A 26,706-nucleotide genomic window follows, 5' to 3' on the forward strand; every position below is an offset into this window, starting at 1 on the left:
TGGATATCCAGTTTTCTCAGCACCATTTATTGAAGAGACGATTGTCAAAAATGAGTTAACTGTAGATGTATGGATTTGTTTCTGGGTTCTCTACTCTGTTCCATTGATCCCTATGTCTGTTTTAAGCTAGTACCATGTTGTTTTGGTTGCTATAGCTCTATGGTATAATTTATAGTCAGGTAATGTGATTCTTCCACAGTTTTGATATTTTTGCTCAGAATGGTTTTGGTTATTCTGGATCTTTTGTGGTTCCATACAAATTTTAGGGTTGTTTTTTCTATTTCTGTGAAAATGTCACTGGCATTTTGATAAAATTGCATTGAATCTGTAGATTGCTTTGGGTAGTATGGACATATTAATATTAATTCTTCCATTCCATGAACATGGAATGTCTTTCCATTTTTTTGTGTCCTCTTCAATTTCTTTTACCAGTGTTTTATAGTTTTCATTGTAGAGATCTTTCACTTCTTTGGTTAATTTCCAGGTATTTTATTTAATTTGTAGCTACTGTAAATGAGATCACTTTAGATTTTTTTCAGATTGTTTGCTGTTGGCATATAGAAATGCTACTGATCCTGCAACTTTACCGAATTTATTAGATCTAATAGTTTTTTGGTGGAGTCTTTCAATTTTTCCAAATATAAGATCATCTGCAAACTAGGATAATTAGACTTCTTCCTTTCCAATTTGGATGCCCTTTATTTCTCTTTTCTGATTGCTCTAGCTAGGACTTCCAGTACTATGTTGAATAACAGTGGTGAAAGTGGGCATTCTCATCACGTTCCATATGGAAGAAAGGCTTTCAGTTTTTCCCCATTAAGTATGATACCAGCCGTGGGTCTGTTATATATGTCTGTTATTGTGTTGAGGTATATTCTGTCTATACCCAGTTTTTTTAGGGTTTTTATCATGAAGGGATGTTGAATTTTATCAAATGCTTTTTCAGCATCAATTGAAATTATATGGTTTTCAACCTTCATTCTGTTGATATGGTGCATCAAATTAATTTGCATATGTTGAACCATCCTTGCATCCCTGGGATAAATTCCACCTGGTTATGATGAAGAATCTTTTTAATGTGTTGTTGCGTTTGGTTTGTATTTTATTGAGGATTTTTACATCAATATTCACTGGGGATATTGGTCTGTCATATTCTTTTGATGTTTCTTTGATTCTGGTATCAGGATAATACTGGTCTCATGGAATGATTTTGAAACTATTCCCTCCTCCTTCTCTATTTTTCAGAATTGTTTGAATAGGATTGGCATTAGTTCTTCTTTAAATGTTTGGTAAAATTCTGGATGAGGCCATCAGTCCTGGCTTTTCTTTGCTGAGAGACTTTTTTTTTTTTTTTTTTTTTTTTTTGGGACCTGATCACACTCCATCACCCAGGCTAGAATGCAGTGGTGCAATCTTGGCTCACCACAGCCTTGACTTCCTGGTCCCAAGCAATCCTCCCACCTCAGCCTCCTGAAGAGCTAGGACTACAGACACATACCACTATGCCTGGCTAATTTGTAATTTTTTTTTTTTTTTTTTTGTAGATAGGGATCTCTGTGTGTTGCCCAGGCTAATCTTGAACTCCTGGGTTAAGGTGATCCTCCTGCCTTGGCTTCCCAAAGTACTGGGATTATATGTATGAGCCATTGTGCCCAGCTTGCGGGGAGACTTTTTATAACAGCTTCAATCTTGTTACTTGTTACTGGTATGTTCAGGTTTCAGATTTCTTCATAGTTCAATCTTAACAGGTTGTATGTGTCTAGGAATTTATCCATTTATTCTAGCTTTTTCCAAATTGTCATATAGTTGCTTATAATAGCCTATAATGATCCTTTAGATTTCTGTGGTATCAGTTGTAACATCTCCTTTTTCATCTGATTTTATTCGACTCTTCTTTTTTTCAAAAAATTAGTCTGGCTAAAGATGTGTCAGGATTATTTTCTCAAGAAAAACTTCATATTTTGTCAATCTTTTGTGTTGTTTTCTTGGTTTCAATTTCATTTATTTCTGCTTTGATCTTTTTATGACTATTTCTTCTATTAATTTTGGGTTTGGCTTGCTCTTGCTTTTCTAGTTCTTTAAGATACATCATTAGGTTGTTTACTTCAAGATTTTCTACTTTTTAGATGTAGGCACTTAAGCTATAAACTTTCCTCTTAGTACTGCTTTCACTGTATCCTATAGGTTTTGGTATGTTGTTTCCATTAACATTTGTTTCAAGAAATTTTTAATTTCCTTCTTAATTTCTTCATTGACACACTGGTTGTTCAGGAGTATATGGTTTAATTTCCATGTTTGTATAGTTTCCAAAATTCTTTATTGATTTGTAGTTTTATTCCATTGTGGTCAAAGAAGGTACTTGATTTGATTCCAATTTTTTTGAATGTTTTAACACTTGTCTTATGGTCTAATATATGGTATATCCTTCAGAATGATCCATGTGCTGAGGAAAAGAATGTGTATGTTGCAGCCACTGGATGAAATATTCTGTAAATATCTATTAGGTCCATTTGGTCTTTAGTGCAGATTAAGCCTGACATTTCTTTGTTGATTTTCTGTCTGGATGATCTGTTCAATGCTGAAAGTGGGGTGTTGAAGTGTCCAGCTATTACCATATCAGTCTCTCTCTCTCTTTAGCTCTAATAATATTTGCTTTATATATCTGTGTGCTCCAGACATATTTACAATTGTTATATTCTCTTGCTGAATTGACATCTTTATTATTAGTGATCTTTTTTGTCTCTTTTTATAGTTTTTGTCTTGAACTCCATTTGGTCTGGTCTAAGTATAGCTAACTCCTGCTCTTTTTTGGTTTCCATTTGCATGAAATATTTTTCCATCCCTTTATTTTCAATCTACATGTGTCTGAGGTGGGCTGATCTCCTGAGGTCAGGAGTTCGAGACCAGCCTGGCCAATATGGTGAAACCCCATCCCTACTAAAAATACAAAAATTAGCCAAGTGTGGTGGTGGGTGTCTGTAATCCCAGCTACTTAGGAGGCCGAGGCAGGAGAATCCCTTGAACCTGGGAGTCAGAGGTTTCAGTGAGCCAAGATTGTACCATTACACTCCAGCCTGGATGACAGAGTGAGACTCTGTCTCAAAAAAAAAAAAAAAAAAAAAAAAAAAAAAAAGTTGTAGTTATTGTTTTTCATTAGCTCTTCCTTTAGACTTTCTACTCAAAATATGAGTTTACAAACCACAATTAACAGTGTTATACTATTCTATGGTTTTCTATGTACTTACTATTACCAGTGAGTTTTGTACCTTGAGATGATTTCCTATTGCTCATTAACATCCATTTCTTTCAGACTGACAAACTCCCTTTAGCATTTCTTGTAGGACAGGTCTAGTGTTGATGAAATCCCTTAGCTTTTGTTTGTCTGGGAAAGTCTCTTTCTCCTTCACGCTTGAAAGATATTTTCACTGGATACACAATTATAGGGTAAAAATTTTTTGTCACTTTAAATATGTCATGCCCCTCTCTCCTGGCCCATAAGCTTTCCACTGAAAAGTCTGCTGCCAGATGTCAGAGTTCTGTTGTATGTTACTTGTTTCTTTTATCTTGCTGCTTTTAGAACATTTTTTTTATCCTTGAGTTTAAATATGAAAGATCATGTAATAAAATCATTCTAACATTCCTATGAGCAAACAAGAGAAAATGGCTAGGACATTTTTTTAACTTGTACCAGCAGGTGTGAAATATATTATAACACTATAATAGTTCAAATAATGTAGAATCATGTAAAGTAGTTCTTATGCAAGAATGAAGAGAGAGATCAGTGGAACAGTCAGAATAAAATGCTAGTATATATGAGAACTTTGTATATCATATTTATGCATATGTAGAGAAACAAAATCCAATGGAAACACGAAGAGATGCACCAAATCATCATCAGGGAAATGCAAATTAAAACCACAATGAGATGCTACTGCATACCCATTACAAGGGCAAAAATTGAAAAGACTGACAATATCCAGTTTTGGCAAAGATGTAAAACAACGGGAAATCTCTCATACATTGTTGTCAAGAATGCAAAGTGGCCTAGCCACTTTTGAAAACAATTTGTCAGTTTCTCATAAAGTTAAAACATACACTTATCACACAACTAGCAGTTTTACATGTAGGTACCCCAAGAGAAACAAAATCATATGTCTGCACAGAGAGGTATGCATGAATGTTCATAGCAGTTTTATTCAAAATAGCACAAAACTTTAAACAATGCCAATGAATGAACAGTGATATATCTACACATTGCAATATTACTCAGCAACAAAAAGGAATGAACTACTGATACATGCAACAACCCAGATAAATCTCAAAAGCATCATAAGTAAAAAGCTAAACTGAAATACAGTATGACATTCTCAAAAAGGCAAAACTAGAGGGACAGAAAACAGACCAGTGATTCCCAGGGTCTGGGAAATTCAGGAGAAATGGGTTGCAATGGACATGAGTGAATTCTGGGGGGTGATAATAACATTCATATCTTAATTATGGTGGTGGTTGCATAATTACACATATTTTCAAAACTCATAAACCCATATAATGAAAATAGGTAAATTTTATTGTATGCAAATTATATCTCAAACTCAACTTTTAAAAGTTGACTCCCATATTTTAAATCAATGAAAAATGAATGGATTTATTCAGTAAAATGATGTGGAAAAAATTAACTATTTAGAGATAAATACATTTGGTTATTTCATTCAGTATGCCAAAATAAATTCCTTTTGAATTAAATAACAAAATGTAAAAACAAACTATTTAATAATAAAATATGCACAAAAGTTTATATAATGCCTGGGTATGAAAGGACTTTTTTTAGGCTTAAAAACTATACACAAAACTATCAAAGTTGGTAATATTTGACTATTTAAAGATTAAATATTTCTGCATATCAAAATCAGAGTCAAGTGGAAAAATATTCGTCATACATGTAATAATAGGTTAATATATAAAGCACACAATAAATTTATCAGGCAAATGTCAGAACGCAATATAAAAATGGGCAAAAGCTCTGAATAAAGAAAAGAGAAAATACAAATGGCAGATTTATGAGAAAACATTTACCTCACTAATAAAGAGAAGCAAATTAAAACCAAAAGATACCATATATCACCTATCAATGTAGCAAGGTTTTTTTCTTTTTGCTAAGAGTCAATGCTACCAAGAGGTTGGTTAAGCAACACTCACACTGCTGGTAGAAGAGCAAGTCTGTACAACCTTCTTAAGACTTGAACACTTAAAAACATCTGTCAAGAACTTTAAACATTAATACACTCTGACCCCTCAGATTTGTTCTAAAAATATATCCAGAGAAACTATTATATTTTTCAAAACTTCATGAACGAATAAAGTAACCATAGCATTGAAACAATGAAAATAATTGATACGGTCTTCAACAATAAAGAGTTAAATAAATTAAATCTGATCATAAGATAGATTACACAGTTGTGCAGTTGTGAAAAGGGTCTCTGGAAATTTAACAACAGAAATGCTTATAAGACAATATTAAGTGAAAAATGATACAGAACTCTGTGTATAAGCCCAATTAATTTTGAAAAATCATATTCAAGGAATTGTTAAGTGCCACTAGTGAACAAAATGGACAAAAATCCTTGCCCTCATGGAATCTATAATCTATTGTCTTGTTCACCACTGTATCCAGAGCCTGGTACAGTGCTCAATAAATATTTGTTAAATGAATACCAATAGGAAAGAGAACAAAAAGTAAAGGATAAGCTCGAAAAATAAGCCATGCCTTCATCTGGACCAGATGAAGTGATGAGGTCCTTCTCCCTGTGTCCTCCTTCCTCTGTGCTCCATAACCCAGTAGAGAAACAACAGCACTTATCACTCTGACAGCAACTCATTGTGTGAAGAAGCCAACAAAGTATCAATGGAACAGCAAGCACAACACAGCTTCCAGTGCATTTGTACAGTGAAGGGGACAGGTACATGACTAAGATATGGTCAATTAGCTTATAAATCAAGTTAGCAAGACAAGTTTAAAATTATAAAAAAATAAGAATGGGCTGGGTGCAGTGGCTCACACCTGTAATCCCAGCACTTTGGGAGGCCGAGGTGGGCGGATCACGAGGTCAGGAGATCGAGACCATCCTGGCTAACATGCCAAAACCCCGTCTCTACTAAAAATACAAAAAATTAGCAGGGCGTGGTGGCCAGCTCCTGTAATCCCAGCTACTTGGGAGGCTGAGGCAGGAGAATGGTGTGAATCCAGGAGGCGGAGCTTGCAGTGAGCCGAGATTGTGCCACTGCACTCCAGCCTGGGTGACAGAGTGAGACTCTGTCTCCAAAAAATAAAAAATAAAAAAACATAAAAAAAAAAAAAGTTACATGCAAGGAATTTCTCAATACTGTAACATCCTGGCCTATTTGAGACAATTTTAAAAATGAGTGGCCACTTTCAGTTACTGCAATGCACTTATATCAAAGACAGGAAGCATGCAAAGAAAGGATCATTTAGGCACCACAACTACAACTGTAAAAGCTTTAACTCTTTCCTCTTTGCACATTTAGAATTTGACATTCCTGTCTGATGCAGCAGGAAGGAAGAAATAACACAGAGAAGCAAAGGAAATTTACTTTCAATTGTTATTAGCTGTAGTCTCAGGGGTCAAAGATGTTTCGAGCAGACAGATGTTTCCCCAACAGCAAAAAAGTAGAAGGATCTCTTTTTAAAAGATATGGTTAGTAGTAATAGATCCAAACGTTCTTAAGGGGTAAAAATCCTAGAAACTCAGCAAGATAGAAAATAGTCATCATATCAAGAATTCAGTTCAGAATTTCAGAAAATCTATATTGTTCTTATCATATAGCCAGGAACTGGACTTGGCCTTATAATCTACTGTTAAGGTTGTCACAAATAAAATACTTGAGCGCTGAAAATGTTTTCATATAATCAATCTTATTTCATCTCTAGAAAATCCCTATGAGTATCTCCATTTCACAGAGGAGGAAATAGGCTGGGAGGTGAAGTCACAGAGCTAATAATTATAAAATCCAGGACAAAGAGGCTGCCATTCGTACAGGGTGAATTTCAGGGGACAGGTAGGAAGGTGACTCTTTACCAACATTTCACTCCTCGCCATATCCTGGATTCTATCAGTATTTCTCTGCTTGAGGTAAAATATCCTCTTACAGTTATCAATGGGTGAGTTAATTTAGTAAATTGCTATTTGCCATTTACACACTATGAATTCCCTCAACGTTGCTTTTCTTAACTGTCAAAGAACAAAGCATTGAGAGGCTTTGATAGAAAAAGGAAGGGAGATTTCAGATGGAAACATAGGGTGTTGCCTGGGAGGGAGTGATTGAGGGACAGGTTATGGGGCAAATAGAGAAAACAAAAGTAAGCAAAAAAGTGACTTCAGCAAATCAGGGCTGGCACGGGAGAGGGAGTGTAACAAAGACACATGCAGGGAGATGGGCTGACAGGCCTTGAAATCAGGGGTGCGCAACTTGAAGTTTATAAACCAAAAAATAAAATTCTAAGGCCCCTCAACCATCTGAATGGGTCCATCCTCTTGGCCAAGGGCATTACAAAGTTAACCTGAAAAATAAGTTTAGGCCACGATGGGATGAGGGAGCCAGACATGGTTCATTATACCCTCCCTCCCCTTTTGGAATCACTGATAGAACAGACCCTTTAAGTCCCCTAAGAAACATTTACAATTTATTCTCTCTGAAGCCTGCTACCTAGAGGCTTCATCTGCATGATAAAACCTTGGTCTCCACAATCCTTTATTGTAACCCAGTCATTGCTTCCTATTGATAATAATTCTTTCAACCAATTGCCAATCAGAAAATCTTTGAACTGCCTGTGACTTGGAAGCCCCTGCTTTCAGTTGTCCTGCCTTTTCAGGCCGAATCAATGTACATCTTACATGCATTGATTAATGCCTTATGTCTCCCTAAAATGTATAAGACCAAGTTGTGGCCTGACCACCTTGGGCACATGTTCTCAGATCTCCTGAGGGCTGTGTCACAGGCCATTTGTCACTCATATTTGGCTCAGAATAAATCTCTTCAAATATTTTACAGAGTTTTGACTCTTTTCATCAACAAGTTGATTTTTAAAAAATCCAGAAGGAATTGAGAGAAAGTTAGGGAAATAATCTAAACCCAGCCCAGAAAACAAGGGGATTGTGAACTGAGACCCTCCTAGCCTAGGGGAAGAAATCTGTCTAGATCAATTCTCAAAGTCCACTGTAGCTGAATTCCTGATTTCTGACCATTTCCATAAAATGTGTTTATTCTCTCTTCCTCAGGAGCCAGCCCACCATCCAGACTGTTAAGCATGCTATATATTAAATTTAAGTAAAAGAAAGAAACAATCTTTGCAACTCCTTGTGAGCACATTTTTTCCAAGAGACATCTTTACAAGGTTGTAACTCGATGTCTTCTATCCAACACCCATGTGGGTGAAGGAGGGGTAAGACCCGTTCGAGTTGGCTGTATAATCTTCAGGTTCTGGGGTAGAAATCTGCAATTCCACCCCACCACCCAACCCACTTCCAAACACACATAATCCTCTGAACTGCTCATCACATACTTTGTGTGCCAAACAGGCCAGTGGTGACATTTCTGCCAAGTCATCTCTGCAAAATTGTTTGAAAGCAAAAGCAGGAAACTAAAGAAGCAGTTAACAATTATCTTGTACCTTGAATGCTTCTTTTAAAAAAGGCCTTACATCCTTCACACGACCAGACTCCATAGTGATATCCCGATGCGTAATCGCTGCAGACAGCGCAGAAGTGAGCATCCCTCTTTGAACTTGGACCAGTAACAGGGCTGGTACAACGGTTCCCACTAACCTTCCTTTTCAGCGTCTCTCTAGGGAGCAAAGAAAATATCCATTGAACAGAGCATAAAAGGGAAAGGAAGAGCTTTCTACGAAAAAAAAAATAGCAAGAACATTGCCTAATTTAATCTCTTTTTCCTCCAGGGTTCATGGTAAATATATTCCCGGAAATCTGATACAGCAAAGCTTTTGATACTGATATCATATCTACAAAGAGCCACGCTGTGGGGAATGACTAATGTTTGAAAGTGGGTAGGTGAGTTTATGCCCATCCATGTGATGTTGATGAGCATTTGTCACTGCAAAAGACCAGTCATAGCCATGGGGTTGGGGGTACATCTCTAAGTGTAATGAAAAGAATGGCCAGATCAAATTTTACCCACAGGTCTGAACCACAGGCAGAATATGCATTGGTCTTCTGTAGTTACTGCGTTCACACATGCTGCATGGATGGGTCCAAAGGCATTCGGCCACTTCCAAACATCAGTCATTCCCAACAGCATTGCTAAGCAGCCCTTCAGACATTTGAGATTCCCATTTAAATGGAGAACAAACATCTCACACTCTGCAATTTCAGATAAAGGTCTAGATTTAAAATAACTTTCAGGTCGGGGGCAATGGTTCATGCCTGTAATCCTAGCACACTGGGGGGCCAAGGTGGGCGTTATCACCTGAGGCCAGGAGTTCGAGACCAGCTTGGTCAACAAGGTGAAACCCTATCTCTATTAAAAATACAAAAATTAGCCAGGCATGGTGGTGCACACTTGTAATCCCAGCTACTTTGGAGGCTGAAGCAGAAGATTGCTTGAACCCGGGAGGCAGAGGTTGCAGTGAGCCAAGATTGAGCCACTGCACTCCAGCCTGGGCAACAGAGTGAGACTCCGTCTCAAAAAAATAAAATAAAAATAACCTTAAGAGGAATAACAAATGGACTTTAAGCTACCTTGAGATGAATGGGAGACAAGAAAAAGGGGGAAGAGAAGAGAAAGGGAGAGAGAAAAAAGAAGAGAGAAGAGAAGGGAGAGAACAAGCAAGTGCCTGGCCTAGAAAGGCTTGGAAGGAAGCAGAGGCTCAATGCTGGACCAGGGGCAAGAGGTTCATAAAGAAATGGAGAGTCTAACAAGGGAGCCCCAGGCAGCCCCCAAAACACATCTGGCTAGTTCCTGATGTTGCCAGGGCATGGTTCTTTTGGAAAGGGTATGGTAAAGGTATTATTGATTTATAAATGAAGGTAATTATGTCATGGATTAATTTGCCCAAAACTTAGCAGAACTTTGATTATAATTCACGCTCAGAAACAAAATATGTCTTCCTTTAAAGAAGAAAAAAAAACAAACCATTACTTTAAAAAAGTTATCCACAATGTTTATATTCTCTTCTTTATTTTACCAATGAGTAAAATGTCTTTAAAAGAAGAAAAATAATGGTGCAATGTTACCGTCTCAAAGTTCTATGATATTTGAAAGTAACGAATTTCAACATCCAATATGCCCTTAGTACTTTGTTTTAGATGTTTATCTCTCGCTCTCCTTTCTCATTATACCATCCCTTCCCTTCATACCTATGATTATCATTAGAAATATTAATAATTAGATGGAAATAATCCATAATGTTACCTTGCATTTAAAAAGTACACATATCCTTTTTTACTTCAGGGAGTGTCAACTGAAGCCTATACTTCAATAGTTTCCACCAATCTTTATATAATGTTATTATTTTAGTTCATGGTTAAAAAGCTTATACCAATCATCTGTCTTTTCAGGCTTCGCATGTCTAGAATTTCATTTAAGTTGTAATACTACCACAGTTACTTTTATCCTGGAAACAATTTGTCATGAACAAATTCATTTTTCAAATCCAAAAAACTCCATTAAGACTGACTTAAGTTCAGACCAGGCACAGTGGTTCATCACGTCTGTAATCCCAGCACTTTGGGAGGCCAAGGCAGACGGATCATTTGAGGTCAGGAGTTCAAGACCAGCCTAGCCAACATGGTGAAACCCTGTCTCTATTAAAAATACAAAAAAAAAAAGAGCTGGGTGTTGTGGCACACGCCTGTAATCCCAGCTACTCGGGAGACTAAGGCACAAGAATCGCTTGAACCCAGGAGGTGAAGGTTGCAGTGAGCTGAGATCAAGCCATTGTACTCCAGTCTGAGTGACAGAGCGAGACCCTGTCTCAAAAAGAGAAAAAGGGCCGGGCGCGGTGGCTCACGCTTGTAATCCCAGCACTTTGGGAGGCCAAGGCGCGCAGATCACGAGGTCAGGAGATCGAGACCACGGTGAAACCCCGTCTCTACTAAAAATACAAAAAATTAGCCGGGCATGGTGGCGGGCGCCTGTAGTCCCAGCTACTCGAAGAGGCTGAGGCAGGAGAATGGTGTGAACCCGGGAGGCGGAGCTTGCAGTGAGCCGAGATTGCGCCGCTGCATTCCAGCCTGGGCGACAGAGCGAGACTCCGTCTCAAAAAAAAAAAAAAAAAAAAAAGAAAAAGAGTGACTTAAGTTCAGTCTTTACTGTATAAAGACAATAGTCATGATAAGCAAATTCTCCCCACAACACTGATGTACACAGACCACTTTTTAATGAGAACTAAAATATCAGAATAGAACAGGGCATCCTGTGTTTTGGGTGCTCTAAGTAAACTATGTAATTAATAAAATAAAGACCTTGTCGAACATATTATTTCCTTCTCACTAAACCATCAAGTGATTTGAGAAATGGCCAGCAACTGTAATTCAGAATGAAGAGTGGACTTACCTGTTTACAGGTAAGGTGTGTTCTAGTGATCTTGCTTCACACCAGGGACTCTTTTGAGGTTCTGCATACAGATGTGATAACTGGCGATGGACCGCTAAAGGAGAAAGGTGCCCAGGTGCTGGCCACAACACATTTGGGCTTGTGGTCTGCCGACCAGGCCCACCTTCCAAGTTAGTGACATTGCTGGGAATGCTGTAATTCATCACAGCAGGGCTATAGAATGTAATGGCTGGATATTCATGGTGGCTCTCTACATAGGAGGAAGGTATGTATATGGAGCCATGCTCCAGGGGTAAGATGGATTGACTGCAGTTGTAGGAGGAAGGAGAATTAAGGCTAGATGGTGAGTTTTTTATATCCATGTCTTCAGATAACAGCTGAGAAAACACCTTGCAAGAAGAGGCACAAAGGTCATTATAATGTTCTCAAAGATTCGTGGGCAAGTATAATGGCTGTAAAGAAACACAGAAGATATTGCCAAGTTAGTTAGAGCTACAGGTGTATATAACTATGAAGATTTTAATATTTTCATTAAAAAATATACATTTGCATGAGATTACAGATACATCCTGAAAAATATATATGAAAATATTAACCTCAGAGGAGTGGGAATGTGAGGCATGAAACTCACATTTTCTGCTTCATTCATCTCTTCATTGTTTGTTTAATCAAGAGTTTAAGCACAAGAGTTTAATCATGAAAATTTATTATAAAATAGTCTTTAAAACTAAAAAACACAGGATTACATAAAAATGAAAGTTCTTACGGAAAAACAAACAAGAATAACCAAGTAAACCCTGAAAGAGAAGATCAATGAGCAAGGCTAGTCTCAACCAATATTAAAATACACTATGAGGCCAAGCGTAGTGGCTCACACCTGTAATCCCAATACTTTGGGAGGCTGAGGTGGGCGGAGTACTTGAAGTCAGGAGTTCGAGACCAGCCTGGGCAACATGGTGAAACCTCATCTCTACAAAAAATTAGCCAGGCATGGTGGCATGTGCCTGTTGTCCCAGCTACTCAAGAGGCTGAGGTGGGATTTCTGAAGCCCAGGAGGCAGAGGTTGTAGAGAGCAGAGATCGTGCCACCGCACTCCAGCCTGGATGATAGAGTGAGACCCTGTCTCCAAAAAAAAAAAAAAAAAAGAGAAATTACCATTTCTGAAAAAAATTAGTTTTTAAAAGAAAGACAACACATTATGAATTTCCAATAATAAAAAACAATGGGTATCAGCTGAAGAGACTGACCAGTGTAACTGTGTCACATCAATCTGTTGCTTCTCAGTTTTGTTTTGGTTTTGTCTTTGTTTTTGAGACAGGGTCTCACTCTGTCACCCAGGCTGGAGTACAGTGGCGTGATCTCGGCTCACTGCAACCTTCTGCCTCCCAGGTTCTAGCAATTCTCCTGCCTCAGCCTCATGAGTAGCTGAAACTACGGGTATGCACCACCGTGACTGGCTAATATGTTGTATTTTTCAGTAGGGATGGGGTTTCACCATGTTGGCCAGGCTGGTCTTGAATTCCTGTTCTCAAGTGGTCCACCTGCCTCGGTCTCCCAAAGTGCTGGGATTACAGGCATAAGTCATCGTGCATGGCCTACCTATCAGTTTTGAATGTGCCCTTCAATTTATGCTCTACAGTACACAACAGAATTTTTGTATGTAAAGTGAGCACAGGGCTGGGGGTGCTGGCTCATTACAGGCAAATCTTTTTTTTTTTTTTTTTGAGATGGAGTTTCACTCTTGTTGCCTAGACTGTAGTGCAATGGCGCCATATCAGCTCACTGCAACCTCTGCCTCCCAGGTTCAAGCAATTATCATGTCTCAGCCTCCTGAGTAGATGGGATTACAGGCACACACCACCACACCAATTTTTATATTTTTAATAGAGACAGGGTTTCACCATGTTGGCCAGGCTGGTCTCGAACTCCTGGCCTCAAGTGATCTGCCTATTTCGGCCTCCCAAAGTGCTGGAATTACAGGCATGAGCTACCATGCCCGGCCACAGTAATTGACAATTAATACAATATTTGAGGTGTAATTCATCACCTTCTTTCCCAAAACCACTCATTTCCTATTTGTGTTAATAGAAAAAGCCCATCATAGTTACCTTTGACTTCTCCCCTTGACTCAGTTAACTTTAATCACCAAGGCACGTTGGTTTTTTTTCCTCAATGCCTTTTTTCCACTGTCTTTTGCTGCCATCTTGAAGTAAGCTCTCATTATCTCATTACTTTTTTTTTTTTTTTTTTTTTGAGATGGAGTCTCGCACTGTCACCCAGGCTGGAGTGCAGTGGCACGATCTCGGCTCACTGCAACCTCCGCCTTCCGGGTTCAAGCGTTTCTTCTGCCTCAGCCTCCCGAATAGCTGGGATTACAGGCACCCGCCACCACGCCCAGCTAATTTTTTGTATTTTTAGTAGAGACAGTGTTTCACCATGTTAGCCAGGCTGGTCTCGAAATCCTGACCTTGTGATTTGCCCGCCTCAGCCTCCCAAAGTGCTGGGATTACAGGCGTGAGCCACCGTGCCTGGCCAGCTCTCATTACTTCTTATCAGTGCGTCTGTAACAGGCTTCTTACTGTTCCTCATCCCCAGTTAGCTCCTCCTCCAGATCCATAGAGTTGTCAGATTCACGTTCCTAAAACCCAGCTCTCTGCTTCCCACCAAACTCTAAGTCACATTCTTCGAGCATTCAAGGGATGCCACTATGTTGCCTCAACCCATCATTCCACGCGAATCTCCTGCTATTTTTTTTTTACAGAAAAACTGCTATGTCCATTAAGAAACATACAAAGTGCATTGTGAGGTGGTTGGCTTGTTATACCTTCACACTTTTTCTGCTCATAGCACCCCTTTAATCACTTACATACAAACCTAATCCTTCTTTTAACTACCTTGAATCCTTCTTCAAAATGATAGAGTTGCATAGGAGAGTAAGAAGTAAAATCAATGCCTGTAATCTCAGCACTTTGGGAGGCCGAGGTGGGCGGATCACTTGCGGTCAGGAGTTTGAGACCCGCCTAGCCAAAATGGTGAAACATCTCCACTAAAAATACAAAAGTTAGCCAGGCATGGTGATGCATGCCTGTAGTCCCAGCTACTCGAGAGGCTAAGACATGAGAATCACTGAACCCGGGAGGCGGAGGTTGCAGTAAGCTGAGATCGTGCCACTGCACTACAGCCCAGGTGACAGAGTGAGACTCTGTCTCAAAAAAAAAAAAAAAAAGGAAAATCAGATTTTTAGATCCTTGAAGGCAAGTGCTGTTTCTTATTCACCTTCCACTGAAACTCAATAAATATCTGTTATAAGGAAATAATATGAGGAAATGTGTTCAAAATGTAGTATTTCACCAAGTCAAGGACATGAAAGATGGGGGGTGCTGCAGTAGGCATGGTACTGTGCTGAGAAAAGGGACTTCAAGGAGTTCTGAGACACACACCCTGCCTTCAGGGAGCTAATGTACCAGCCAGGGAGGCAAGACAGACCAGGTAAAATGATAAGGAACTAACACCAAAGTGGTACCACTTCCAACCAACATTGTAAATCAAAAGATTGGACCAAGGAGAGGAGAGAGAATGGTAGCTGGAGAAGGATATAGGATCAAGGAAGGTTTGGTGTTTAGGTTTTTTTTTTTAATACTATATGTAATTAATAATCATGAGTATGGAATTTCATATTTCTCTTTTTTTCTAGATGGAGTTTCGCTGTGTCACCCAGGCTGGAGTGCAGTGGTAAAATCTTGGCTCACTGCAACCTCTGCCTCTTGATTTCAAGTGATTCTCCTGCCTCAGCCTCCCTAGTAGCTGGGATTACAGGTGCCTACCACCACGCCCAGCTAATTTTTTGTATTTTTAGTAGAGATGGGGTTTCACCATGTTGGCCAGCCTGGTCTTGTATTTCTGATCTCAAATGATCCACCCGCCTTGGCCTCCCAAAGTGCCGGGATTACAAGCGAGAGCCACCAGCCAGAATTTTGTATTTTAATTAGTTAGATTCCTGATCAACATAAACAATTCCTTATTCTTAACAGAAAATATGCAGGATAAAACATATAATGATAACTATTGCCAAAACTAGCAGTTTCTAAAGTGGTTTTTTGTTTTGAAATGAAATCTCACTCTGTCAGCCAGGCTGGAGTGCAGTGGTGTGATCTCGGCTCATTGCAACATCTGCCTCCAGGGTTTGAGGCGATTCCCCTGCCTCAGCCTCACAAGTAGCTGGGATTATAAGCATGCACAATTAGGCCAGGCTAATTTTTGTATTTTTAATAGAGACGGGGTTTCACCATGTTGGCCAGGCTGGTCTTGAACTCCTGACCTCAAGTGATCCGCCCGCCTCAGCCTCCCAAAGTGCTGGGATTACACGTGAGTCATCGTGCCTGGCCTGAAGTTTTTTTTTTTTTTTTAATTGTGTTAAAATATATGTAACATAAAACTTACCATCTTAGCCATTTCTAAGTATAAAGTTCAGTAGTGTTAAGGATATTCACATTGTTGTGCAACCAATCTCTAGAACTCATTTCATCTTGCAAAACTAAAACTCTCTATCCGTTAAACAAATTCCCCACTCCTCCCTTCTCCCAGCCCCTGGCAACCACCAGCCTACATTCTGTCTCTATGGATGTGATGACTTTGGGTACCCAGCAGTGGTGAAACCAACTATCAGAACCCACCAACAAATGACAAATGCCAGGATGCACCTAGCCAATCAATCAGGTGCACGGCAACTTTGCTTAGAAAATATAGATCTCACATCTCAACATATCACCAATCAACTTCTGTAGAATTTCCACATATCCCCAGAAGGATGATAATTAAAGTTAGAGAACTGACTTCTGGAGAGTCGTTAAAAGGCTAGGTGCTTTTTGTTTGGATATATTTCAGATATATCAGATTCACATGATTCACAGATTTGCTCTTTGTCAGTGACATCTTGAATAGTTAGGTACTTGGTAGCCAATGCAAAGAGTTTTTCTTCCTAAGCAGAGCCATAATAAGGGGAAGAAATGGTGAACTTACACCATTGTAATAGTTCTCTGAGACAGGAGAACAGGTAGCAAAAAAAGGGGTCTTTTCTACCAGAGGTCTGTAAAAATAAGTCAACAAACCCATTCTGGTTGAGAAGCCCTCCTCTAAAACAGGGATATAAACTGGTCAAAGGAAAGACTCCCCAAAAGATTTAATTTCTTTAACATCGTAGGGCAGAGTTTTCCCAACACATCGATTGAATGTTCAAACATGGCCTCAGTACAATGTTCTGGTACAACATGAAAAAATTGTCTCTAAAGAGTTTAATTGTTGGGCCTGGCATGGAATTTCACCTGGCCAACCAAAGAACCAGTAGCCAGACATCCTGATTCTAAGAATTATTCATTTATTTGCATGTCAATTTTCTTTAGTCACCATAACCTAAAATAGTTGGTCCATATCTTGGGTGGTGAACAGCCCTTGTTTTCTGTCCAGAGATTTCTCTCTCACTCTCCCAGCACACACCTGTGCTTGGCCCTCTCAGGTCACATCTGAATTCAGCCAGAAAGCTTTTTGTACACATGGGATCATGCATGGTGTTCTAATATACTGGCTGGGGAACATACTATGGCTTTTGAATTAAAAAAAAAAAGTAGTATTTAAAATTCCCAATTTTGACAATGATTCATGGAGAAGAAAAAGGTTAGTCCTAGAAATGGCAGTAAAACACTCCAAAAAGACTAGACTGATTTCTTTTTTCTTTTTGAGATGGAGTCTTGCTCTGTTGCCCAGGCTGGAGTGCAGTGGTGCAATCTTCGCTCACTGCAAGCTCCGCCTCCCGGGTTCAGCCATTCTCCTACCTCAGCCTCCCAAGTAGCTGGGGCTACAGGTGCCCGCCACCATGCTCAGCTAATTTTTTCTATTTTTTAGTAGAGATGGGGTTTCACCATGTTAGCCAGGATGGTCTCGATCTCTTGACCTCGTGATCCACCAGCCTTGGCCTCCCAAAGTACTGGGATTACAGGCGTGAGCCATAGCGCCCAGCCAGGACTAGACGGATTTTTATCAAAGCACCTATAAATCCAGTTAATTAGAAATCAGTCACCCGGGCGCAGGTGGCTCATGCCTGTAATCTCAGCACTTTGAGAAGCTGAGGTGGGCAGATCACTTGAAATCAGGAGTTCAGGACCAGCCTGGCCAACATGCAGAAACCCAGTCTCTACTAAAAATACAAAATTAGCTGGGTGTGGCAGCGCATGCCTGTAAACCCAGCTACTCAGAAGGCTGAGGCAGGAGAATCGCTTGAACCAGGAGGTGGAGGTTGCGGTGAGCTGAGATCGTGCCACTGCACTCCAACCTAGGTGACAAGAGCAAAACTCTGTCTCAAAAAAAAAAAAGAAGTCAGCCACCATCAAGCCTGTTCTTATGTATATTCTAGCAATGGACAGAGCAGAATATTCATTCTAGCCCCAGCTCTGCCTGAAAGCCAGGCAATCTTAGACAAATCCACAAACTCCCTAAGCCGCCACATCTTCTTCATAGAACAGGTATCTATTTGGTGCTGTACCTTTTCACAGTGCTCTGAGGATGAAATGAGATGTCTGTGAAAGGATTCTGAGGCCAGGCACGGTGGCTCACGCCTGTAATCCCAGCATTTTGGGAGGCTGAGGCGGGCAGATCACCTGAGGTTGAGAGTTTGAGACCAGCCTGACCAACATGGAGAAACCCCATCTCTACTAAAAATACAAAATTAGCCAGGCATGGTGGCACATGCCTGTAATCCCAGCTACTCGGGAGGCTGAGGCAGGACAATCGCTTGAACCTGGGAGGCGGAGGTTGCAGTGAGCCAAGATCGTGCCATTACAATCCAGCCTGGGCAACAAGAGAAAACTCCGTCTCAAAAAAAAAAAAAAAAAGAAAGAAAAAAAGAAACGATTCTGTAAGGTATTATTACACATCCAGGAAGATGAAGCCAGTCTATTGATATGTCATTGGATACACATATAGTGTTGGTTGGAATTTCCAGACAAGTTACAATGTCTTTATGGCCACCCTGAAGATTTTTGCCTCCTAATTTTACTTTTTGACTTCTGTTCTACAGAAATCCATCACCCCTAGTCCAGATAGCTGGGCTGCTGTCCAACACTGTGTGTGTGGACAAAATGCCACATATTCCTGATGCCATATTCTCAAGCTTGCAGACTAGGAGGATAAGTCTAGGATAAGACTTAGAGGATAAGTCCTCATCCCTATTCTTCTTCCACCTGCCCATCACACTTTCCCAAGCATTCAGTTCAAATGCTCCACATTTGTATGCCCTGCAGAAGTAAAAAATTCACACTCACAAAGCAGCAACTAGAAGGAATTTCATGGAAAAGATTTAAAAAGATTTCTTAAGCAACAAGCATCCTTGATGTGCATAAGTAGCTGTTTGACAATTATTAGCTTTTTTTTTTTGAGACACAGTCTTGCTCTGTAACCCAGGCTAGAGTGTAGTGGCAAGATCACGGCCTATTGCAGCCTTGATCTCCTGGGCTCAAGGGATCCTCCAAACTCAGCCCCCCAAGTAGCTGGGACTAAAGGCATGCACCATCATGCCCAGCTAATTTTTAAATTTTTGTAGAGATAGGGTCTCACTGTGTTGCCCAGATTGGTCTTGAACTCCTTGCCTCAAACAATCCTCCCACCTCGGCCTCCCAAAGTGCTGAGATCACAGGCATGAGCCACCACACCTGGTCAATTATTATCTTTAAATGTATTCTTACTTATTTATTTAGAAATGGAGTCTTGCTTTGTTGCCCAGGCTAGAATGCAGTGGCATGATCTCAGCTCACTGTAACCTCCGCCTCCCAGGTTCAAGCAATTCTCATGCCTCAGCCTCCTGAGTAGCTGGGATTACAGGCTTGAGTCACCACAGCTGGCTAATTTTTTGTATTCTTAATAGAGACAGGGTTTCATTATTTGGTCAGGCTGGTCTCGAACTCCTGCCCTCAAGTGATCCAGCCACCTAGGCCTCCCAAAGTGCTGAGATTACAGGTGTGCGCCACCACACCCAGCCTTTTTAAATATATTCTTTCAAAACAAAATATTAAGGCCCTCAATTAATTTAATATTAGGAAGATAAAATACTCCAAAATCACCATAGAAATCATCATTAATAACTGATTTGCATGTAATTCTTAAGAACATGTACATCAGGAAACCCTGTTTCCTTCTAAAATGAGGAAAAGCTAATTCTCCTAGTAACCAATTACCGCTTATTTAGTTGGATAGGAAATAGAATTTCAAGGGCTTGAATAGGGTAAGAGGACGAAGCCTTGAAGGCTGGGGTGTGAGAGTTCATCAGTCTTCTCAAGTGTCTTCTCTCTCAACAGCAAGTTTCTGCTCTTCCCTAATACCAACAGCAGCCACAGACCATGCTCTGTAGGAACTGGACCAAATTCAAATATTCATTTGGGACAGGGTCAGAGAGAATTCTGAGTGAAGAGATTCAAGATGACACAGCCAATCCAGAAGTTAGGCTGAATACACTCAACTCCCCTTCCAGGCCTGGGTTTGGCAGTAGAACACACAATAATTTACTAACAAAATGCTGCAGTCTGGCTTTGAGGAAACATACAAGTCCAGCAATCTACCTCTCTAGGTCACCCTAACTCTCCTGCCCTCTCTCAAGTACACCCACACAAAGATTCTCCACTACAAGCCCTTCATTTTCAAGACCTGTCATAATTCCAGCTAGGAAGGCCAACAACTATCCAGTTTGCTAGCTCCTCATAAACTTGCCACTCTGCATATCCTAGTTACTACCACTGTAACTGGGTATGCAAGGTAAGTTACATATTTAAAATACAGGCTGTTTTTCATAGAACAAAGGAAAAAGGAAAAAGACATCAATTATATATACATTTATATATTTATATTTATATATTTATATGTATATAAGCAATACCTATCAATAACAGGCTCCTAACTGTATACTGAATTGAATACTGTATTAAACAGTGAAAAATATTAGTTTACAAAAGGTTTTGCGTCTCCACCCTGCAGGAAAATCTAGACTTCAAGACATGAGCACAGAAATTTAAAAATCCTGACATCTACAAATAAGTTGGACACAGACCTAAGCCCCTATGAAGATAAATATTTTACCTTCAGCAATTGTAATCACTCTGCATTTTAAATGTCTTCGATTTGTCATTTTCAATCCCTGTTTTGCTTCTCACTATTTGATAATATGCAATTTCAGGTAGCTTTCTTAATCTCAGGTATAATGAAAGTAGTTTTTTTTAATAAAGAAGTTTTAAAATTCAAAGATTAGAAAAGAATGATGCATTCTATTAATATGATATAAAGAACTTTTAATGGCCTTGTATTTCAATTCAGAATAACTAATGATATATGCCATAACCAAAGGCTTAAACCACAATAGAATCTAAATCTGCTAAGAACTAAATCTATTAGCCCTATATGAATTTAACACTTAGTCCAAGTCTCTAGTTTCCCATTTGCAAATAGCATTGTCTTTGCCTTGATTTATCCCAAGGTACTAGAATTAAAAATACCACAAACTGACTCATCCTATAAAAAGGGAAAAACAGGTTTTTCTTTCAAAAGAAGTGAAGGAAAATATGTCTAAGTAAAAACATACTAAAGAGCAAAACTACATAATCATTACGTAGTTTTGATCAGTGCTTTTCAGGGGCGGTGGGGTAGGTGGAGGTACAAAGGGGACTTTTGGGGTGATGGAACTGTTTTGTATCTTGTGTGCGGTGCTGGTTATATGACTGTGCATCTGTCAGAATTCATAGAGGTACACTTACAGAGGCTAAATTTTACTGTCTGTAAATTATACTGCTGTAGCCTATTTTTTTTAAAGTGCTATTACATATAAAACAATGTGCTAGACACTGAATTATGAAATCTAATGTTCAAGCATACAATTCTCAAGGGTTCTAGATGTATTATCAAAAACTTACCATTAAACACTGAATTCAGCCTTCAGTATTTTATATTTTATCCATATTTATATTCTATAAAATGACTCGAAGCATCACCTAAAATTATCACATGAATTTTCAATCATTATGTGTTCAATATACACTTATAGAAAATTTCCTTGTCTTATTCTTAAAAGTGAACATATCAATATCTATGTAATGTTAATTATATGGTTATGAGTTGAATTTACTACTAAATTCTACCTTTTCTGAATTATACATTGAGAAATGTGAACTGTGATTAGATTTATTCACATCCCTCAGAACACCAGGAAATGTGTCTTAAACATGTTAATTGATTTCAGAAACTTCTATGTCTTGAGCAAGACTTGTGTTAACAAGCATCTGATGGCTTTTAAAATGAGAATGTTTCAGAAATTCATCTAAAAAAATGCTTGAATGTAAAATGCAATCCTAAGGTGTATACTCTAATGCCTATTGATGAGCAGATCCTTAGTTTCCTTCTTCTAGAACTCATATCAAAATACATTTTCTTCAGAAAAAATAGGAGTCAAAGATGCTAATCATGTTCTTTTCATAGTCACGTTACATTTGTTTTACAACACTCTCAGAAAAGCCTTTCACATATTCACTTTTTAAATTACAAACATGTTTCACCTCACTAGACACTGAGTTACGAAACTTAGAGCAAAAGTAAAACTTTCTAATGGAATGCCCATGTAAATACTAGAAATACAACAAAATAAGGCAAAGTCTTTCCTCCAAAATGTTGCCTACCACACCAAAACACAATCCTGCTTTTAAAACAGCGACTAAAATTAAATCAACCTTATCTTCCTAAATAGAAGTCCACTCGAAGTTTTGTTTTTCACAAAAATGGCATTCACTTGACTTAATATTGTCCTTCCAATAAGAATAACACGCAGGGTGTTAGAGGGCAGTTGTTGGACTCCTCTTCAGCAAATAAAGGAGACCAGTTGGAGCTTAGCTTGGTCTGCCCAGGAAAGGAGGAACGCAGCTGGCTGACATGGCTAAGGAATGCCAGTTAATACATTTTAAAACCCCTATTATCTGCCTGAGACGTGTACATCTTCCCAGGCCCTCAAACTTCAATCAGAAAGTGTGTTCAACTCCATTGTCATTTCACCCATAGTGGGGAAGTCCATCGAGGAAAACCACAGGGAAAAAAATGTTTTTCAGTTATTCATATTAGCACAATCAACCCAGAGCTCACAGCACAAACTAAGTAAGTTAACTTGCCGGTGTCTTGAATGAAGACATTTAATCAAAGCATGCATTTTCCATCTTTCCAGTAGCTTTCAAGACAGCTGGTTTTGGTGATCGTTTTTTGGTCTTTTGTTATTCTCAACGTGACCGGTTTCTCACCGCAGGATTTCAAACAAAATGAGACAATTAAACCACACCTCGAGCGAAGGGGCGCTTACCTTGCAGATAAACACACCGGCCTTGCCTTCTCTAAAATGCGGACACGTGCTTTTCTCGCATTAGGGGGCTCCCGGCGCGCGCCCCGCCGCCACCTGTTGAGGAAAGCCAGCGCACCTCCTGCAGCTCAGGCTCCGGGCGCCAGCCCTGCCCCGCAGCCCCGGGGCCCGTCGCAGCTCGAGTGGTCCCTCTCCGGCCCAGCGCTCGCCGCCTGCTCTCCGCCCTGCAAGTTTCAAGAGGCAGTTATTTTTCGCAGCCTCTGCGCTTGCAACTGCCTCCTGGCGGGGGAGTGGGTGTCCAAAAAGCCACCAGCTGGAGAAACTAAAAAGATCACAAACGACTTAACGATAAGCCCCTTCTTCCTTTTAAAGACCGAGAGGAGGGTAGAGGGGAGTAGTGCCTGAGCCCACGTGACTGAGCCAGGGAGCCCGACGGTCTCAGGAGCGCCAGGCGCCGCGCGTGACCCCGAAGTGGCAGCACCCTCGAGCCGCCTCCTGGTCCACCCACAAGGATAGTGGCGCACAGATGGCGCTCCCCGCAGCCCCAGTCTCAGATTTAAAAGGTCTGGAGTAGGGCCTGAGAACATGCATTTCCAACCAGGTCCTGGGGGATGCCGCCACTGATAACAGCCAATCTGGGGACCACACTTCGAGGATCACGTCCCCAGCCCCTGACTCACATAAGTGTCATTCAGTACAGATGTCTGACTCTAAGGAGCCAGTGGTGAAACCAGAGAGGCTTCGGGTTTGTCAAATCCCCAGCAGCAAACGTAACCTCGGGCCCTGGAGTGGCAAAGCCGTGGACTAGAGGTGGAGGGCGTGGGTTCTCAGCTCTCAAGAGGTCGCTGGGAAGGCCTTTCGCGTTAGATCAAAGATCCCAGGTACTTCCTCGAAGTTTTTTCTCACTTGGTGGAAGTGGCACCGGGGAGACCTGCGCCTCCGGCCGTGGCACCTGCGCACCCATCTCTGCGGGCGAAGGCCCCTCGCGCCCCCTGGTGGCAGCCCCAGTTCCCCCCGCTTAATGGGGTGTTCCCCTCACCCACCCCAGCAGGAGCCCTAGGGTTCGAGACTAGGACCACAGTCTTAACTGGCTTTAAGTCAGCTGTTGCTGATGAAAATGAAAAGGAAAGTAGCATGTGACCCACAGGCCATTGTGAGACCCCAGTGTCACATCTGTGCCTAATTAATCATCAAACCATCTACTCAGGTGGCATAAGGGACATGGTTTTTGAGGGTTGTGATCCGGATCTCTAATAGAGGAAGACCAGGGGGATATTTGGAGGGAACGTTTTACAGTACCAGCCTCAGCTGTTTGGTGTTTAGCCAAAATAGAGAGATGCAAGTGTGCTCTGGGTTGATAAAGATGAGGTCCACAGGTAATGAAGACAGGCTCCAAAGATGGAGAAGCACCTGCTTCATCAGCTAAACAATAGCTGTGAAAAGTCTCCACTGCCCCACCCCAAGTCCAATTTTCATTAAAGCTGAGAGTCCTGGTTTCTCTCAGGTTGAAAGGCAGAGTCTCCCCGTCCTTGAGGCAGAGAAGTTAGTTTGGACAGGAAGAGTGTGTCGCTGGCAAATAACCACAGCGGACAACATGCCAATCTCAGCCTCCCTGTCTCCTGTCCTCGGGTCTCTCAAGGTACCCAGTCCCCATATACTCCTCCTCCTTGCCACCTTATGGAGAAAATATTAAATGATGGCTTAAAAAAATCAGCTTCATGGCCAGGCATGGTGGCTCACACCTGTAATCTCAGCACTTTGGGAGGCCGAGGCAGGTGGATCATGAGGTCAGGAGTTTGAGACCAGTCTGACCAACATGGTGAAACCTCGTCTCTATTAAAAATACAAAAATTGTCTGGACGTTGTGGCATGTGCCTGTAATCCCAGCTACTCAGGAGGCTGAGGCAGGAGAATCGCTTGAACCTGGGAGGCAGAGGTTGCAGTGAGCCAAGATCGCGCCACTGCATTCCAGCCTGGGCGACAGAGCAAGACTCTGTCTCAAAAAAAAAAAAAAAATCAGCTTTATTTGGTGGTATATACTTGTTAACAGGAAGGATATCTCTGGAAATGGAAACCAACATGAATGAATTTCAACCATAAGCCAACAGACAGAAAAAGATAGGTGAGGGTGAAGAAAATGCATTATCAATATTAACATCATACCTGATGCTGTGCTAAGCACCTGCACAGCATCTCATTTAATCCTCACACCAGCTCAGTGAGATATTGACTCCACTTTTCAGGTGAGGAAATTGAGGCTCACAGAGCTTCTATCAACTACCTGAAGCCACCTAGTGAGAAAGGAACCCAGTAACAACAGTGGCTTCATAGACAGCTACCACTTATTGGACATTTATGCCCCGCTTTCTCTCAATAATTCTTATTTTATATGCAAGCCTATAAGGCAAATTCTATTATCCCCATTTTATACTTGAGAAAATGAATGTTCAGGAAGGTTAAACAACCTCCCTGTGGTCATATGACCTATCAGTGTCTAAGAAGGACTTGAATCCGGGAGAGAGGCCAAGGACCCATTTACCTCCACACCATGCCTGCAATCAATCAGAAATGAAGATGGCTTGACTCTCTGCTCTATGCAGAACACTGCAGACAAACTTCTGCCACCTGTGAGCCAAGCTTCTGCTCTGTGTTCACTGTGATGCTTCCTTCAGAAGGCATTCTACACACAGGAACAGCATGTTCTCTTTTTAGAGCAGCTCAAACACCCACAGAAGCTGTTTATTATACAAGGAAACCTCACTGCAGGAAATAATAAGCAGAAAATGAATGGGAGTGAGTACGTTTCCTTCTGACTCACCTTGTCCTTCAAGAAAGACAATGGTACCCAGGGATGGAAACTTTGCCTGGTTTAATGCAGAGTGGAGAGGGTGATTATTCCAATTCTACCTGAATTGTGACCACAATGATGAAGGGACTATTCTTGAGGCAGTTCATACCAATGGCTAGACCAAAAAGCACCCTGAAGCCTGGTATTGAGGACGATGCCTGCTATATAAGTGAGCAGGGTCCCAGCCTCATTTCCACCTCACCCTTGACCTGCCTAAGGAAGCACCCACATATGACATTGAAAGGACTGCCTGTCTCCAAAATATCCTACAATGGGGATTGAAATTGTCACCATTAAGTCATCTTTTGGGGATAAAGCATTGAATTGTTAAAATTAATTCATGTTATATATGATGGGTAATATTAACTTGCTAGCATTTATGATTAAAAAGATGAGCTTGCAGGATGAGCTAGATGTCACCTGGGAAAGCAAAGGAAGTCAGTGTAATACAGGTATGGTTTGCCGTGAAGAGGAAGGAAAGCCTCTCCATAAAAGCTGCACCTGCCTCATCTTCTCACCCCACCCCTTCTCTGTCTAGCAAAGTCTTACACATCCCAAAGCCAAGAGCCTGAATAAGGTGAAGAGCACATTAGCACAGTGGAAAGTGCACACTGGCTCCCCCACAGCCCTCATCTTACCTGTCAACACAACCTGCGCTGCGATTGGACAGTGCATGTCTTATATCTCTAGCATTCTCCCTGGTCCACAACACCCACCTAGCACAATCCAGACATTCAACAAATATTTGCCGAAGGCTTTGACTTGGAAAGATCAGAGGGAGAATTTTCCGTAGGAAAGAAACTACCAAGAGGCAAAACAAAACCCTGTCAAAGGCAAGAAAGCAAAAGCTAATAGGAAAAGTGGAGGGAAAGGAGGAATGCTACAGATGTCTAGAAGGGTGTCA

General features: G+C 40.7%; 1 protein-coding gene across 5 annotated transcripts in view; it reads right to left on the minus strand.

Annotated features, from left to right (window-relative positions):
- ESR2 (estrogen receptor 2) overlaps nt 1–26,706 on the minus strand; it is a 76,533-nt gene that overhangs the window by 46,007 nt on the left and 3,820 nt on the right. For 4 of the 5 annotated variants that reach the window (XM_003267796.4, XM_030812035.1, XM_004087153.3 and 1 more), the window contains exons 1-2: nt 11,587–12,038; nt 8,687–8,859 (exon numbers count right to left, since the gene is read on the minus strand). In XM_003267796.4, coding sequence (XP_003267844.3) covers nt 8,687–8,859; nt 11,587–11,948 — 535 coding nt within the window. In that variant the 5' untranslated portion in view covers nt 11,949–12,038. Of the gene's footprint in view, nt 1–8,686; nt 8,860–11,586; nt 12,039–22,957; nt 23,179–26,706 lie in introns of those variants that run through there. The other variant, XM_003267794.2, reaches the window with a different exon arrangement.

The sequence above is a fragment of the Nomascus leucogenys genome, chromosome 1a (assembly GCF_006542625.1).
Source record: "Nomascus leucogenys isolate Asia chromosome 1a, Asia_NLE_v1, whole genome shotgun sequence".
Classification (NCBI taxonomy): Eukaryota; Metazoa; Chordata; class Mammalia; order Primates; family Hylobatidae; genus Nomascus; species Nomascus leucogenys.